Genomic DNA, 16,683 nt, shown 5'->3' on the forward strand with positions numbered 1-16,683 from the left:
CACATCTACTACTCCCAAGTCCTTCATGGAAAAAGAGGAGTGTAGCATTTTCTTGGTTTGATTAATCACATCCAAATTAGTACCCATTATAAGCATATCATCCACATACAAGCATATGATGACACAAGCATTCTTGTATTGTTTGACATAAACACATTTATCACATTCATTAATTCTAAATCCATTAGAGAGTAATATGTTGTCAAACTTCTCATGTCATTGCTTTGGAGCCTGTATTAGTCCATAAAGTGATCTAACTAACTTACAGACTTTGTTTTCTTGACCTTTAACCACAAACCCTTCAGGTTGATTCATATATATCTCTTCATCTAGTTCACCATATAAGAAGACAGTTTTCACATCCATTTGGTGTATTTCCAAATTGTGAATGGATGCAATTGCTACTAATGTGCGAATTGATGTAATTCTTGTAACAGGTGAATAGGTGTCAAAGAAGTCTTGACCCTCTTTTTGACGATACCCTTTAGCTACTAAACGAGCTTTGTACTTCTCAATGGTACCATCAAGTCTAAACTTCTTCTTGAATATCCATTTGTGCCCAATTGGTTTTTGCCCAGGTGGCAAATCTACCAATTTCCAAGTGTTATTTTGCATAATGGAGTCAATCTCACTTTTGATTGCCTCTTTCCAATAAGGAGCTTCAGAGGAGTCCATAGCTTCCTTATAAGTTTGTGGTTCTTTATTCACAACATAGGTCATGTAATCAGGTCCAAAATCTTTGGCTATTTTGCCCCGTTTGCTTCTTCTAGGTTCTAAGTTCTCTTCTTGAACCTTTGAAGAATTCTCTTCATTTGATTGTAAACTTTTGTCTGGAATGGTATCATTCAGTCCATCGTCTAGAGGTCTTTTCCTAGAGCAGGTAACCTCTTTCCCTTTATCCTTAAACGGAAAAATATTTTCAAAGAATTCAGTCTCTGCTAATTCCATGATGTTTTGGTTATGGATCTCATCAACATGTGATTTATACACAAGAAACCTATAGGCTGCACTATTCATGGCAGGGCCAAGATAGATGCAATCTATGGTTTTTGGTCCAAGTTTAGTCCTCTTTGGAAGAGGTACTTGTACCTTAGCCAGGCAACCCCACACTTTCATCCTTTTGTAAGAGGGTAATCTCCCTTTTCCACATATGATAGGGTGATTTGTCACTCTTTTTATGAGGAATTCTATTAAGTATTGAGTTTGCTGCAAGACATGCTTCTCCCCACAAATTATGGGGTGCTCCAGAAGTTATTAACATTAAATTTATCATGTTTTTCAATGTTCTATTCTTTCTTTCTGCCACTCCATTTTGTTGAGGAGTATATGGAGCAGTTGTTTGATGTATAATACCATTTAAAGAACAAAATTCAGCAAAGTCTTTGGATTCATATTCTCCACCTCGATCAGACCTTAGAATTTTGATCTTTTTGTCAAGTTGATTTTCAACTTCAGCCTTGTAATTCTTAAAATAATTCAAGGCTTCATCTTTGGTATTTAACAAATAAATATAACAATACTTGCTGCAATCATCAATAAAAGATATATAATAATTCTTTCCTCCTCTTGTAGGTGTTGCTCTAAAATCACATAAATCAGAGTGGATTAAGCCAAGTATTTCATTAGATTTTCCAACTGATTTATAAGGATGTTGCGAAAATTTTGATTCTACACAAACCTCACATTTTATGTTTTTATCTAATGAGCATTTTGGTAACATGCCAAGTTTTGCCATTCTTTGAATAGAGCGAAAATTGACATGTCCCAAACGAGAATGCCACAAAATTGAAGGATCATGAATATACATAGAAGAGGGGCTAGTAGTGCCCATTATTGCATTAGCATTAATATTGGTTACATCATTGTTTGGTGTTTCAACACCATAGTACAAAGGTAAGACACTGACTTTGAAGAGACCCTTACTAAGGTATCCCTTTCCAACATACACCCCACCCTTGGTGAGAACAAACTTATCAGACTCAAATACAAGTTTGAATCCCTTGTTACTAAGAATAGGACCAGAAATCAAATTCCTAGTAATTTCAGGAACATGCAAGACATCACATAAAACAAGTTCTTTTTCAGAAGTCAGTTGTAGTTTCACTTTTCCCTTTCCTTTAACTTTTGCAGTAGAGTCATTCCCAATAAACATTGGTTCAGAATCCGAGACTTTCTAGTATGTAGAAAACATGGTTCGGGAGTTGCAAATGTGCCTTGTGGCTCCAGTATCAATCCACCAATCCACATAATTGCTAACCATGTTGGTTTGAATCACAGCAACAAATTGATTTGGTGATTCAACCATGTTGGTTTGACCATAATTTCCTCCACCAAAATTGCCACCATTGTTTCCATTGTTCCCTCAATTGTTTCCTCCATTGTTTCCTCCATTATTTCCTCCTTGACCCCTCCTGAATCTGCAATCTTTGGCCTTGTGTCCAATTTTGCCACAAATATAGCATGGACCAGAATTCTTCTTGAAATTCTTTTTGTTTGGGCCATGGTTTTTGCCATCTTTGGAAGAGTTTTTGGAGCCTTGCTTCCCTTTCTTGTTGTTGTGCTTTGTCCTTGAACTACTTGCTTCTCCAACAAAGTTTGCACTTGGTTCCAAGGAATTTGCATCTGCCTTCTCATTCAATCTGTTATCTTCTTCCACACGAATTCTCAACACAAGTTGCTCAAAACTCATGTCATCAGTTAAGTGTTTAAGATATAGTTTGAAATTCTTCGAAGAAGGAGGAAGTTTTTCAATGATTGAACCAACAAGAAAGTTAGAGTTTATACCCATACCTTCAACTTCAAGATCATGTGCAATGACTTGAATTTCCTCCACTTGTTTGAGGACAGATTTGGTATCCACCATCTTGAAATTCATGAATTTTCCAATCACGAATTTCTTGGAACATGCCACTTCTATTTTGTATTTCTTTTCCAATGATTCCCATATCTCTCTTGCAGTAGTGATGGTAGAGTAGATATCATAGAGGGAATCATCCAGGGCATTTAGAATATAATTTCTGCAATTATATTCATTTGTGTTCCAAGTTTCCATAGCCCTTTGATGTTCTGCCAATTGGTTGCAGTGGGTGGTGTTGTTCCTTCTGCAGTGGTTACACCAGTAGGAGCAGAGGGAGAATCATCAGTGAGAATATTGGAAACATGAAGAGTTGTTAGATAAAACAACATCTTCTGTTGCCTTCTCCGAAAATCTGAGCCTTTGAATTTCTCAGGCTTTTCCACATGTGTTTTGATGATGGAATTTTGATCCATTCTTCACTCTTTGTTTTCTGTCTTAGATTGTTATGACAGAAGTATACAATCAACAATTCTAATTAAAATAAAACAAACCAAATTCAAATATATCTAAAATATAAGAATCAATATACAGAAAACATACTTGTATTAAGATTACACTAGAGATATCATCAGGAAACTGCACAGATTGAGGCCTGCTTTGCAGTGTCCTAAGACGGAAATTTCCCTGGTAGAGATCTATCAAGAGGATACAACAATCAATCCAAGAAGTGATCTTGAATCTGACGAAATTTTCAATGTTCCCTTCATCTTTTGGAAGAACGAATTTGAAAGATAATTTTTTGGTGTGAAAATGATTTCTGTAACCCCTCACAGATGAATGAAACAGGTATTTATAGGTATTAGTTATGACAGTTAGAAACTGTCAAAACCGAAAATAATTAGTTCTGACGAAATTTCTATGTTCGCTTCATCTTTTGGAAGAACGAATTTGAAAGAGAATTTTGTGGTGTGAAAATGATTTTTGTAACCCGTCACAGATGAATGAAACAAATATTTATAGGTATTAGTTATGACAGTTGGAAACTGTCAAAACCGAAAATAACTGTCAAAACCGAAAATAACTGTCAAAACCTGTCATTCAGTAATTACGAATTTAATAAAAAATAAAGAATAAAAATTAATTTCGTAATTAAAAATTATTTAATTAATCAGGAAGACCCCAAGAGCCCCAAGGCCCATCTTTTGACCATTAAATATTCTCTTGATATTAGCCTATTTTGAGTCCAATTAGGCTAATCCAACACCACAACCCAAGCCTAATATGCTTAACCCATTACTTGACTCATTTAATTAAATGAGTGAGACTAGACATATAAGGTGGGAGAAGGTTTTCTCTTCCACCAATGTGGGATAAGTCCCACATTGTAATTTTGTGGTCAAAGTTCCAACAAATACCTTACATTATAAATTAAATCCTTGAATAGGTCGATCTTCAAATATTTTTCAAAGAACGAGTTCTAGGATGTCAGGATCCCAACACTCCCCAAGTCGAAAACCTTTGAAAGTCAACAACAAAAAGGACAATAACTTGGTACTACAAAAGAGTTCAATCCACAATAAATTTCCGTTGATTGCGGATGATTCCCAACATCTATCTCCTCCAAAATAATCAAATGCATCATTATAAGCAACTTGAGCCATAAGAAACGAACCGCTCGTAATCCGTTTGGAAGGAAGTTCGTTTATATGATAAAAGAACTAACATGAACAAGATTGTTTGTTCTTTTACTTAAACGAACGAAGATGAACATTGATCGTTTATCTTCATTTATGTATGATTTGCGATAATACATGTATTCATGTATCATTCTTTGTTTAATGGTCGTTTATCTTTATTTATCTTAATTTATGTTCATTTAGGGTTTTTTTAATGTTCGTTCTTTTATGTTCAATTATATTCATTTACATCCATTTATTTACGTTTGATATGTTCGTTCATTATGTTTATTTAATATCTTAATTAACGAGCATAGCCAGACATGAACAAAGTAATTGTAAACGAACAAACATGAACAAGAAAATTCATTTTTTTATGCATTTGTGTTCATTTGTACATTTGTTCATTATGTTTGTTCATTTGTTCGGTTAAACTTAAACGAACGAATATAAACAAGGTTAATTTATGTTCGTTCGGTTTCTTTACAACCCTAGTTGTTAATAAGGCCAAGGGAAAATCAATATGCATATAAGGTATATGGCTTTAGGAAAATTATGAAGACGGGAAAATCAATTTATAAGCGTTGTAATAGATTGATTTATGACGGGAAAATCAATTTATAAGCATTGTAATAGATTGATTTATGAGGGTTAAAAAAACGTTGATAAAAAATCGATTAAATGAGTTGGTAAAAAAAAAACTTACCAAAAAGGATTATAGATCTGATAAACAACCGTAAGAAAATTGATTTAACGTGGATTGAAAAAAACAAAATCAAGATGTAACGGTGAAGACTGATTAAAGTGGATGATAAGAAAATCAATTTATACTGAAATATCGATGTATATACATATTAATTTTATGTTCCTTTGGGAACAGTTCTTGTATTTGATTGGTTAGATTTTTTTTCATTAAATATTTTGAGTTAGCCACGTGTTATGTACAGGTTTTATATGTCTGATACTACCGACTCCTTCCTATGACACCGATTGTTTAAGCCAATTAGGATTGGATTGCTGTCTGCCGCTTCCTCTTCTCTCTTCCGACTAACACCGCCTCCCATTCTATCATCCACCATCTACATTCTTCTCACTTCCCGATCCTTCCACCGCCTATTTCATCTTCCATCTATTTTCATTTGGATCAACAATAGCCTTATAAATCCGTTTCTGCTTTACCAACAAATCGAAGACGAAAGCAACCTCAATAGCCAAGGTTAGTTTAATCCTTCTACCGCCTCAGATCCCTCACCGCCCAACGTTAATTCAGAAGATCTCGAACCTTCTCCCATGTCCGCCTGGTCCGAGTCACCGCCATGACGAGAATTCAAGGCCACTTTTGTTGATTTCTTTCAAGTCGGCCTCCACGAACTCTATCATCGAACAATCCTTAGGTTTTCCAGGTAAGGTTGTTGTATACAGTAATTGATCATCTTCGTGTGATTTGTACGACTAAAATGAAGATGTTCATCGTTTTACTGTTGTTGTCCAATTACGGGAGCTAAGGCAAAGGTTTAGGATTCGAAGGGGGTTATGAATGGTAGGCACGGAAACACTCAGGAAAATGAAACCATGATTTTTTTCTATGTTGCACACCAAGTGTTTGATTTAAATCGCCAAGGAAATCAACCCTTCTTAGATCAACAAAACGGCTGATAACCTTATTTATATTTGGTTTTGTTTTTGTAACATAAGGTTTGCAGTTTGCTCTTCATCTTCTACAAGGTAAAATCAATCAAATTGTATATTTATCATGCTTAGATTGCTCAGTTTCATTTTTTTTGGGTTTCTCAGGTACGCATTGTTTCGTAAAGGTTGAGTTAAAGAGAATTAAAAATAATTTTAGGTGAAGTCCCCTATTTTCATAAATAAGTTGAGGTTTATTGAAGGCTTTGTTGATTTGGACACAGATGCTACCTTCCTTTATCAATCTAACTCTTTAGGTTCATGCTTCTCTGATATGGATTGAATAAGGTGGACACAATCTATGTTAATCTCTAGAAACCACAAAGCCACCAATCTGTTTAAGTGATGGTAAGTACATAGCTTTATTTTTTTTCATAATTTCCAACCAAATGCTCATGTATTATGATGGGAAAATATCATAAAATGTAATCATTGGACGGGGCTTTAACATTTAGTATTGAAAAGCTTTTTAAAACAAAAAAAATCAGCTCACATACTTATATATTTGATTTGATTTGTCAATGTTGCAGGATGAGAAGATACTAAGAACCTTTATAAGTGATGGTCCTGTATGTGAAAGGAAATTTGCGCAATGTTTTTGTAGCAGAGGGTGCTCCAAGGTCTGTGGTACTTTCTTTTTTAAAGTAAAGAAAAAGTTACATTTTTTGTCCTTAAGTTTAACTGATTTTCTCGGTTTTCCTCCCTATGGTCTTTCAAAAGTTATGTCTTCAGTCTAGATGTTACATTTTTTGCATGGTTGGTCCGTAAAGCGTAGTTTCATTACACCTTAGCTCCAAAGTAAAATGACTATTTTGACCCCATTTTATTCTTCTTCAATTCAAACTCTAAAAAAGGTGTAAACTACTTTCATCTTATTTTTTAAAAATGTATGAAGGACATATTCTTGCAAATGAGTTGATTAGTGGGGGACTACAAACAACAGTAATCACCACATAATACAGATAAGAAGGTAAGAACATCTGTCTAAGTTTATAAATTTGTAGTTATTTGACAACGTACGCCAAGTGTTCGATAAATTGCTCAAACGAAACATACATCACAAAAAATGAACAATGGTTTCTTTCCTTCACCTTTCTCAAGTATATGTATTTATGTTAATTTTTTTTACCACTTCATCATAGGAAATGGAGACTTTACGTTCAGAAAGTAGTCATCGGTAGAACCACATGTACAAACGACTGGTAAATATAAAAGTATTGGTGATCATCCAACTAATTTGGAAGAATATATCCATCCGGTGCTTACAATATTGCTACATAAGGTCTATGTATGTGTTCCTAAGAAAAGGAATTTGTACATTTTTCGGGATCTAAAAGGAGCATGGAAACACATAAAAACTCTTGAATGGAAATGGAAAAGAGATGGAACCATTTGTTTTGACAAAATTTTATACGTATTTACAACAATGAAACAACAAACACGGCCACCCTAAACAACAATATGTGAACTAGGGCAGCACCAAAGGCATTTTGGTCAAAGTGTGTTCTTATTTACTAATGCAAAACATAGAATGTCATAGTTAAAAAAAACCGATTTATAATGTGTTCAAGAAAATTGAATTTCTAAGCTAAAAAAACTGATTTAAAAAAAACAATATTGGTTGTTATTATGGGCTCAAGTATGGCTGGGATAATCAACTAATTTTGTGGTCTAAGAAGATCGATCTTGATGCTGATTGAATGGATTAACAGGTGATTGTGTAAAATGTAATCAATTCTTCTAGAAGAACCCCAAGAACACATGAGTATTTGGCAAACCAGTTCACAAATAGACCAACAGGTTCAAAATTGTAAGGATTTATGTAATTACAAAATCTAAATTACACATGGATTCAATCAATTAGGTAATTTTTAAAAGATAAAACCATTTAAATTTTACATAAGGGAAATTCTCATCAAAAAACAACAGAAAGTCAAAACACTATATGTAAATTTCATCTAAACTTAACTCTGAAATTACATCAATGCTGCAACAATGGTCATCATCCTTGAGTTATCAAAAATCCAAATAACTTCAACCTCAAATCGGAAATTAAAGATGGTTACTATAACTTCAATCAAAATTAGAAATCACGAGATAACTACTAATCATAATCATAAATTGGAAACTCAAGAAATTGAAAAGGTTAACATCATAAATTTCAGAAAAAATTCAGCACAGCTTCGAAGTCCTATAGGCTATAGTTATACTCTTGTAGCCCTTACTACTTACCGGACTAAATTATTGGGCTAAATTATCTGGGTTAAACTTATATATTCATTATACATTATTTAAGTTCTGAAATTTCCAGTCTAGATCATAAGTTTCAGATATTGCTCCTCCTTACTAAAAATATATGCACAACACAATGGAGGATTACGATATCCTTTTGACTAAGACACAACCTTAAAGGTAAAAAAAAGAACCGTTTATCTTGTTTTAGTGCATTCTCCTATGTTATAATGTAAATGTAATTGTCTTCTCACACTTTGTTAAAAAATGTTGCTTAGATAGTTTTTGTGATGATATTGTTTGCACTTTGCATCTCTGAAGAGTAGTGCATAACATAATAATTTTGTGGTCTACCCCATTGATTGCAACAAATACCTTATATAGGAACAAACTCACGTATTGAACTTCTTTATTCCATGTGCCTGAATTTTTTATTTTCGAAATTTTGGTTCTTATTTGGGGTTTTGCAAAAGCTTTTTTTGGAATAGAGTTTTTCTAACACTTTTGGTCCCTACTTGAAGTAAAATGATTATATTATGTATCCCTCATCACCCCATGGCATGTCTCTTTGCTTTTTTGTTTAGTTTATAATATAACTAGGTTATAACCCGTGGAAACCACGGTTGGTATATTAATTTTTTTTAAATAAATAACAAATAATAAATGTTAAAAAAAAACAAATATATTGTCGATTGTAAGTAATTATTAGACCTGGCAATTTCAGACACGAAAACACGAATCTGTGAGAGACACGACACGACACGAATACACGACACAAATACATCTTAAAAATTGAGATAAAACTTATTTCTCATTGTGTAATCGTATCGTGTCAAATTCGTGGCTGACACGTTTTCATAACACGAATACACGAATTGTCAGGTCTAGTAATTATGAATTGATTTGTTAAGCAAAATAAACATAATAATGTTATTAGGATATGATTTTGTATTTTCAAAATTTGAATTGAATTTGATTTGTTACAAAATAATAATAATAATAATAATAATAATAATAATAATAATAATAATCATAGAAAAATGTCATGTGTCAAAGAAACATTCTAATAACTTGACACGTGTCATTTTTAGGTTTCATTTATTAGAAGATCATAATTTTAATTTAAAATAAATAACAAATATTCAAACATTTCTTTTAAAGATTTCTCACTACCCAATTTCTTGAAGCAATCATGGATTTGGCTGGATCAATCGTGGATGATGGTGAACACATTACTCACCTAATTTGGTCATAAAAATGTATGAAGAATTATACTTTGTCATTTGTCATTGGACGTTCATTTCGGATTCTTACAATATTGTACCTTCTATTCCTTCTATCAAGACATTATACATAGAATTTTAGGGTCATATCATTTATGTTGGATCCACATCGGATTTTAAACGGTTACCATTGTACTTGGGTTTTAAGTGATTCATTTTCATAAACATGTTCCTACCACTGCATCCAATGATGTTTCGCTTATCTTTGTTATGTTGAATGTAGTTGTTACATACATAAGAGGTTTGCATATTTTGTAAAGTGCACTGCAATGATCTGTATGGGTCGTGCATTTGTAGAATCTCCAAAAGAAACCTTTGTGGGTCGTACGTAGCATAACATTTAAAGTCACCGTGTGTGTGTATATATATATATATATATATATATATATATATATATATATATATATATATATATATATATATATATATATATATATATATATATATATATATATATATATATATATGGCTAGGTTATTGTATTTTAACTATATCTATTGTGTGGATGAATGATTAATTGTGGACAAATCATTTTAGTTATTTTAAGAAAGTGATTAATAAATATTATTGAACTACAAATAATTGAAATATATCATCTAATTTCACTATAAAAGTATTTTTGTCAATTGAGATAAATTTAAAAAAGGAAAATTCCCGATTTTTGAGATAATTATATCTCTTAATTTAAAATTTTTGATTTTTTTAATTAGTTCAATTTTAATTGTAATGTAATTTTTAATTGTACCCGATTTTATTCTGTCAGAATGATATTCTATAAGAATGTCAGGATACCTATTTATGATAGAATAAATATTTTGATTAAATAAACTTCTTGAAAAAAGACAAGGTTCTTGAACCATTAGTTGAAAAATAACAAGATCATTGTATATTCATGGACATTTAAACGTCGATTCATACATATTATTCCAAAATAATAGTCTCATATATTTTAATATAGTTATACATATTCTAACAGAATCTCATAAAATTAAAACAAATTCTTAAAAAACATAGCATTCTTAAATATGCAAATTTTAAATAAATGCACTTGATCTTCTTCAATGGTTCAAAGTCGACTTGATTCCAACCATTCTAACGAGGAAGACATTCTGTGAGAATATCTGCCATGAAATTGAATTTTGTAAGAATAACATTCTGTGAGAATGATTTTATATTACAAACAATATTACAACTTTATTAATTCTGACAAAATATAGTTTACATGTCTTGAGAAAATGAAAAACATCAACCAACTATATGAGCTCATAATCTAAGGAAAATCTAACCTCAAGCAAAGAGGCTTTTATGGAAGATTTTATATACTTAGCTTCCGTAGAGTCATAATTCACTAACATCGTGGACATAAGTCAATTGTATCAATCACTGGATATACAATTCTAAAATAACCCTAACATAATCATTCTTGAGAATACAAAAGTCGATTGTATCTCTTATATGAGAATCACAAAGTAATAATAACATTTAGGTATAGATACCAATAACATTAAAAATTAAGGGACACAATGACCTAGAAGAAATATATATATATATATATATATATATATATATATATATATATATATATATATATATATATATATATATATATATATATATATATTAATTCAATTTCAAGTAAGGAAAATTCTTCACTTAACCTATCAGGTGTTTATAAGAGCATGCAAAAATGGTTTTTTTTTAGCAAAAGTAATAGTCTTAGCTCCTAATTAAAACATGTTAGTTTTTAACAATTTACATTGCATTGGTCGCCTTTTATAGATAACTAATTATACTCACTTTTTTATGATTGGAAAGCTAATTGATAGCACACGAACACTAACAACTTAAAAAAATAATTACAGTTTGAAGAGGAAATAATGCAATTACCAGTTACATAACTTGAATAAAAATTATATCCTAACCACAATTTCATATGAACTCTATATTAGAATTTTTTTTGAATAGGTCCAATTTCTAAAACCAAAATTCAGTTAGAATAAAATCTTCAAGTTAATTTTCTCTAACATAAAAGAAAAGAAGAACTTTGGTTCCTGTGGAATTTGTCCCACACAAATAAACCAAAGACTAAGGAGAAGTTTGAAAAGCATAATTTTTTTTGGAAGGTGTTGTTCATCATTAGTTTAACAGAAAAAAAATCCAGTTTAAGACAAAAAAATCGGAGAGAAGCAGACCTAATTACTCAGGTAAGGGAGAAATTTTTCTAACGATTATAGCACGTAGTAAGGATGAAGACGCATACAATAGGTTTTTGAGATGTGTACTTGATTTTTGGGAAACCTGAATTCCATCCATTGTGGGGCTGACCTTCATGAAATTCCGTCCACGATGTGGTTGTGGAAGGAGACAAGGGGTTTCACGTAATAAGGATGTGGAGGTGTAGGGGGAAGAGATTTTTGTGGGCAACAATATCCTCGCCGAAATTGGCCCTCCTCTTTTTTTTCGATCGCCGGAGGGTTAGGGATTTTGAATGGGATAAAGTACGATGCCGTTGCCTGTTTTAAAGAGACGGGAGGAAGGCCCTATGGTTATTGGAGATTAATTATGGAATTTATTTTAGTGAAATTTACAAAAATAACCATTTACACTAATAGCATTACAAAAATAGTTAAAAAAAATCGAAATTACAAAAATAGCCAATGATTTTGCAGATGGAGATGCCCTATCTGCGAAATGAGCTTCTCATCTGCAAAATGGAGCCTCATCTGCGAAATACCCTTGTTTTTTACTATATAAACGTTTTTTTTTCCTCCATTTTTCACCCTTCTCTACACAAAAACTCTCTCTATCTTTGAGCTTCTCTCGGAATTTTGGCTAGTTTTTGAAGAAAATGGAGGATTATGTCAACAATCCCGTAAATATGGTTAGATTTTAACTCTTTTAATGTTTAAAGTTATTTTTTATTTTATCATTTGTTGTATTATTTAGTGTTAAAAAAATGTAATTTTGTTGTGTTTGATAGTTTTAATATATTTTTAGTATACTTGAAGTTTAAATGGTATTTTGTTAGTGTTTGTTTGAATGTACAAGTAGAGACTGCGTAGATAATGTTTACAATTTGTTATTTTTGTTGTTTGTTTAGTTGTTGTATAACCTGAAAACTTGTATATTCTTATCGTATAATTGTTTATATAAAGTGAAAATAGTTAAATTATAGTATGTGCAAAATAGTCGTTTGTATATATATTTGTCGTATAAGTATAACATTTGTATAAGTTGAAAATTTGTCGTATATATATTGTTAGAAATTGTTTGTGTTTGTCGTATAAATTGAAAATTTGTATAAAGTTGTCGTATAACTTGCGAAATTGTTAATTTGGTTGTCGTTTTATTTGAAAAATTGTTTGTTTATATGGTTATAAAATATTAGTTTTAATTAGAAAGATAAAAATTGTTTATATATTTGTCATTTAAGTTGAAAATTTATTTAATAAAATGTTTTTATAATTATGTATGATATTGTTTTTTATCGTAAATATATTTGTTGTATAACTTGGAAAATTGTTTATATATGTGTATGTTATTGTTTTTTATCGGAAATATATATATATATATATATATATATATATATATATATATATATATATATATATATATATATATATATATATATATTAGTAATTAAGAAATTGTATTTGCATTACTAATTGTTTATGTACTTATCGTAGTTCGTAATCATATATTTTAAAAACAAAATATTTTTTAGTTCTCTAATTTGTATTTGTGTTATTTTTTTGCAGCATGATTTAAGTTTTATCAATACGAAAGTCTTTGCGAACTTAAAAGGCTCGGGCGGTAACATATGGGAAGTATTTGAAGTTTTAGATGATGTCAGACGTGCCATTTTCAGAGATACTGTCTTTGGTTATTTTATTGATGTCCCTCGTTTACAAGGGGACGCATTATTGTTTCATAAAATGTTCCTTCATCAGATCCGGCCGGACCCTGTTTTATCTCCAGGTGGAATAAAACGATTATATTTTTGAGTAGGCAATACGAAAATGGTTGATGGTCCGGAAGAGTTTTGTTTGATTACCAGCTTTAATTTTGGGGAGTATCCAAAAAACATTGGGAGAAAAGGGTCGGAAAAATTATTAAGCAGTAAAAAAAGATGTTTATTGCGTGAACGGCTATTTCCGGACCATACTAATAGTTCGGTGAAAATCGGCGACCTGAAACGTTTAATTTTAAATCGAACATTCCTAACACTTGACGATGTTGATGCAGTTAGAGTATGTTTGATATACATTTTGTGTGAAGGTTTTTTCGGTAAAGAAGTTAATGATCGGGTGCCACAAGATTGGTTTTTTTGGCTGAGAATTTGGATCTCTGGAACAGGTATATTTTGTTTACGTTAAAAATTCTATTTTATGAAAGTTATAATTTATATAATAATCATTTTTGTTTTTTTGTTTTGTTAGCTTCGCTTGGGGTAACTATCTCTGGGATTTTACTTATGTTGACCTTGAGGATACATGGAACAAAATACATAATTATTTATCACTTTCTGAGCGTGGTCAAACTTTAAAGTACTCCGTCTCAGGATTTACGGCTCCAATAAGGGTATAAAATTTTTCTTATATTTAAATTGTTTTATTGTTATGTTTTTTATTTTAATTTTAACTTTTATTACTGTAATTGTAAAAAATTGTAGATATGTATATATGAGATGATTCCGGCTGTTCGTGCATGTGGATTTGCATCGAGAAAAAATAAAGACTTGCTTCGGATGAAACGATGGAGTGGAACAAAAAAATAGAAATGGGTTGACATGAACAAGATTTGGTCAAAGATGCAGGTTTAAAAATATTTCGTTTATTATTAATAAACTTGATTATTATACTTTTATATGCATTTTTAATATGTTTAATTTTTTTAGGAGGGGCAACCACCAAGACAAAACATGTTACCGGGTGATGGTGAGATGACATCTTGTTATTATATGTCATTTCAAGAGTATGTATATGGTGAAGGGAAAGCAGTTCCATCCCCAGTACGGGACCATTTTAAGAGACAAGACGAATCTTCGTCTAGTATGTCGTCCAGTGGTCGCTCTCATGGTAGAGGTCGGGGTAGTGGGAAACACAACCTAGACGAGGTGTTGAAATGACTACATGCACTGGAGCAGCATGTGTTTATGAACCGATAACCTACAGAGGTTTTTGTTGAAGAAGTGAATACTGAACAATTTTGGAACGACATTAGTTTTGATGATCCGATAGTGTCACAAAGAAATTATGATGAACATGTTAGTTACACGCTACATTATTTTTTAAATTTTATTAACATATATGAATACCTGTGTTCATATTTTATATTTGAAAATATAGGTTGTGCAAGATGAAGTGATGAATAAAAACAATACAACTGAAAATGTTTTTGGTGATATTCAAGACGACAAGGTTGTTATAGATATTACCTTTACGATTTTAATAATTACTTTTTAATAAAGTGTCTTTAGTTATTAAGTAAAAAGTTATATTTTTAATGTAGATGTTGGAGGAGAGGAATGAGTATGCGGGGAACAAATTTGATGATGATGTGTTTGATGTAAATGATTATAGTGAAGTTAAAGAGGTTCTTATAGTTACATTAATATAAATATTTTGTTTAATTAGATATTATTGCTTATTAAATTATGTGTATTTCGTTATTAAGTATAAAGTTTTATTTTTAATGTAGGAGTGGGAGGAGAGGAATGACAATGCAGGGAACAAATTTGATGATGATGTGCTGGACGAAGACAAACTAATAATAACGGAAATTGTAGATTATTTTGATGATGATGATGGCAAAGAAGCTACACCCGATAAACCGAGGACTCGAAAACCATCACAATATTTGTGCCCTCCTTACACCGAGGTATTCGTTTTATTTATAAACTGATGATTTTATGTTTATGTGAATTATCTGAAAGATATAGATTTAAACATTTGAATATTGTTTTTAGTTGCACACGACATCGAAGCAAAAAAGAAGAACAAAAAAGAAGGTTGATATCAAATCAACAAGCCCCGTTCCTCCTCCAGTTTTTGGTGTTGCTCATGTCTTCTCCATGTTGCGCCTGCAACCTTACGTAGCAGGCGGTGAGGTTGTCATCCAAAATTATATATTTCATTCATATGATGTCCAGCATCGTTTGTTTAATTTCATGTTAGATAGAGATTTTTGGAGCTCATTGTTTGGGCATACACACGACGGATGGTTGGAGTCAACGGTAAATTAATTGTTAATTAATTATTTTAAAAGTTAATTGTTTTTTAGTCAATAACAAAACTATCATGTGTGCAGCATATAACCATTTGGTATCGACTATTGATGGAGAGACGGTTTGAGAGCGACCGACATACAATAATGCCTCCAAATTTTTTTGTTTCTCATGCTTTGGAAGAAGCACAGGACTGGAGGGCGTTTATGGCTGATATTGCTACGTACCCCAACTTCATGGTTGCTTGGTGGGATGTTGATACGGTAAACTTAATTGTTTATATTGAAAATAATATCGTTTTTTTGTTATGTTTTTGTATTGTGATGTAAAATAAACATAATTTTATTTTCTGATCCTTATACAGGTCTTATTGCCGATTCATTCATCCCCTAATCATTGGCTATTTGGGGAACTACGATTAGCGTCAATGGAAGTGCATATTTATGACAGCCTTGGTAGAGGGGCTTATGAAAAATTCAAATCTGAAGGAATCTTTTCCAAATTTGAACGTCGGGTGGCAAATTATTTGGACAAGATTAAGTATTGGGCCCGGAGGAACATCCCAAGGATTCCATTGAATATGCAATTCATTTATGAAGAAAATGTTCCCCAACAAAGTAGTCATTTGGGAGATTGCGGTGTTTTCGTTTGTATGTTTATGGAGCAATTGGTTTCAGGTCAACCAATACGTGTTCTTATTGACCCAAAGAACGCAGCTTTAGAGTTCCGTCTACGGATGGCAAAAATTATTTGGGGGTCTAGTCTTGGTCCTATGTAGTTGGA

General features: G+C 31.7%; 1 protein-coding gene and 2 long non-coding RNA genes across 4 annotated transcripts; 2 read left to right on the forward strand and 1 right to left on the reverse strand.

Moving 5' to 3' along the window:
- Window positions 1–5,410: 5,410 nt before the first annotated feature.
- LOC111890114 (uncharacterized) lies at window positions 5,411–8,351 on the forward strand. Of its 2 annotated transcripts, XR_002849740.3 has the most exons (6): window positions 5,411–5,876; window positions 5,980–6,198; window positions 6,268–6,507; window positions 6,690–6,779; window positions 7,055–7,129; window positions 7,302–8,351. It is a non-coding gene; the product is annotated as an uncharacterized LOC111890114 (long non-coding RNA). The 2 variants fall into 2 exon arrangements; XR_002849739.3 differs by having other exon boundaries at window positions 6,690–7,129; window positions 7,302–8,350.
- A 2,186-nt stretch (window positions 8,352–10,537) lies between these two features.
- LOC122194584 (uncharacterized) lies at window positions 10,538–12,197 on the reverse strand. The gene is made up of 2 exons (XR_006183904.1): window positions 11,935–12,197; window positions 10,538–10,795 (listed from the first exon to the last, which is right to left on the reverse strand). It is a non-coding gene; the product is annotated as an uncharacterized LOC122194584 (long non-coding RNA).
- A 3,791-nt stretch (window positions 12,198–15,988) lies between these two features.
- On the forward strand, window positions 15,989–16,683 carry LOC111896446 (uncharacterized). Its single transcript, XM_052764450.1, has 2 exons — window positions 15,989–16,163; window positions 16,265–16,683. Exons 1-2 carry the CDS (start codon window positions 16,011–16,013, stop codon window positions 16,676–16,678), a joined length of 567 nt encoding a protein of 188 aa, XP_052620410.1. The 5' UTR covers window positions 15,989–16,010; the 3' UTR covers window positions 16,679–16,683.

The sequence above is a fragment of the Lactuca sativa genome, chromosome 6 (genome assembly GCF_002870075.4).
Source record: "Lactuca sativa cultivar Salinas chromosome 6, Lsat_Salinas_v11, whole genome shotgun sequence".
Classification (NCBI taxonomy): domain Eukaryota; kingdom Viridiplantae; phylum Streptophyta; class Magnoliopsida; order Asterales; family Asteraceae; genus Lactuca; species Lactuca sativa.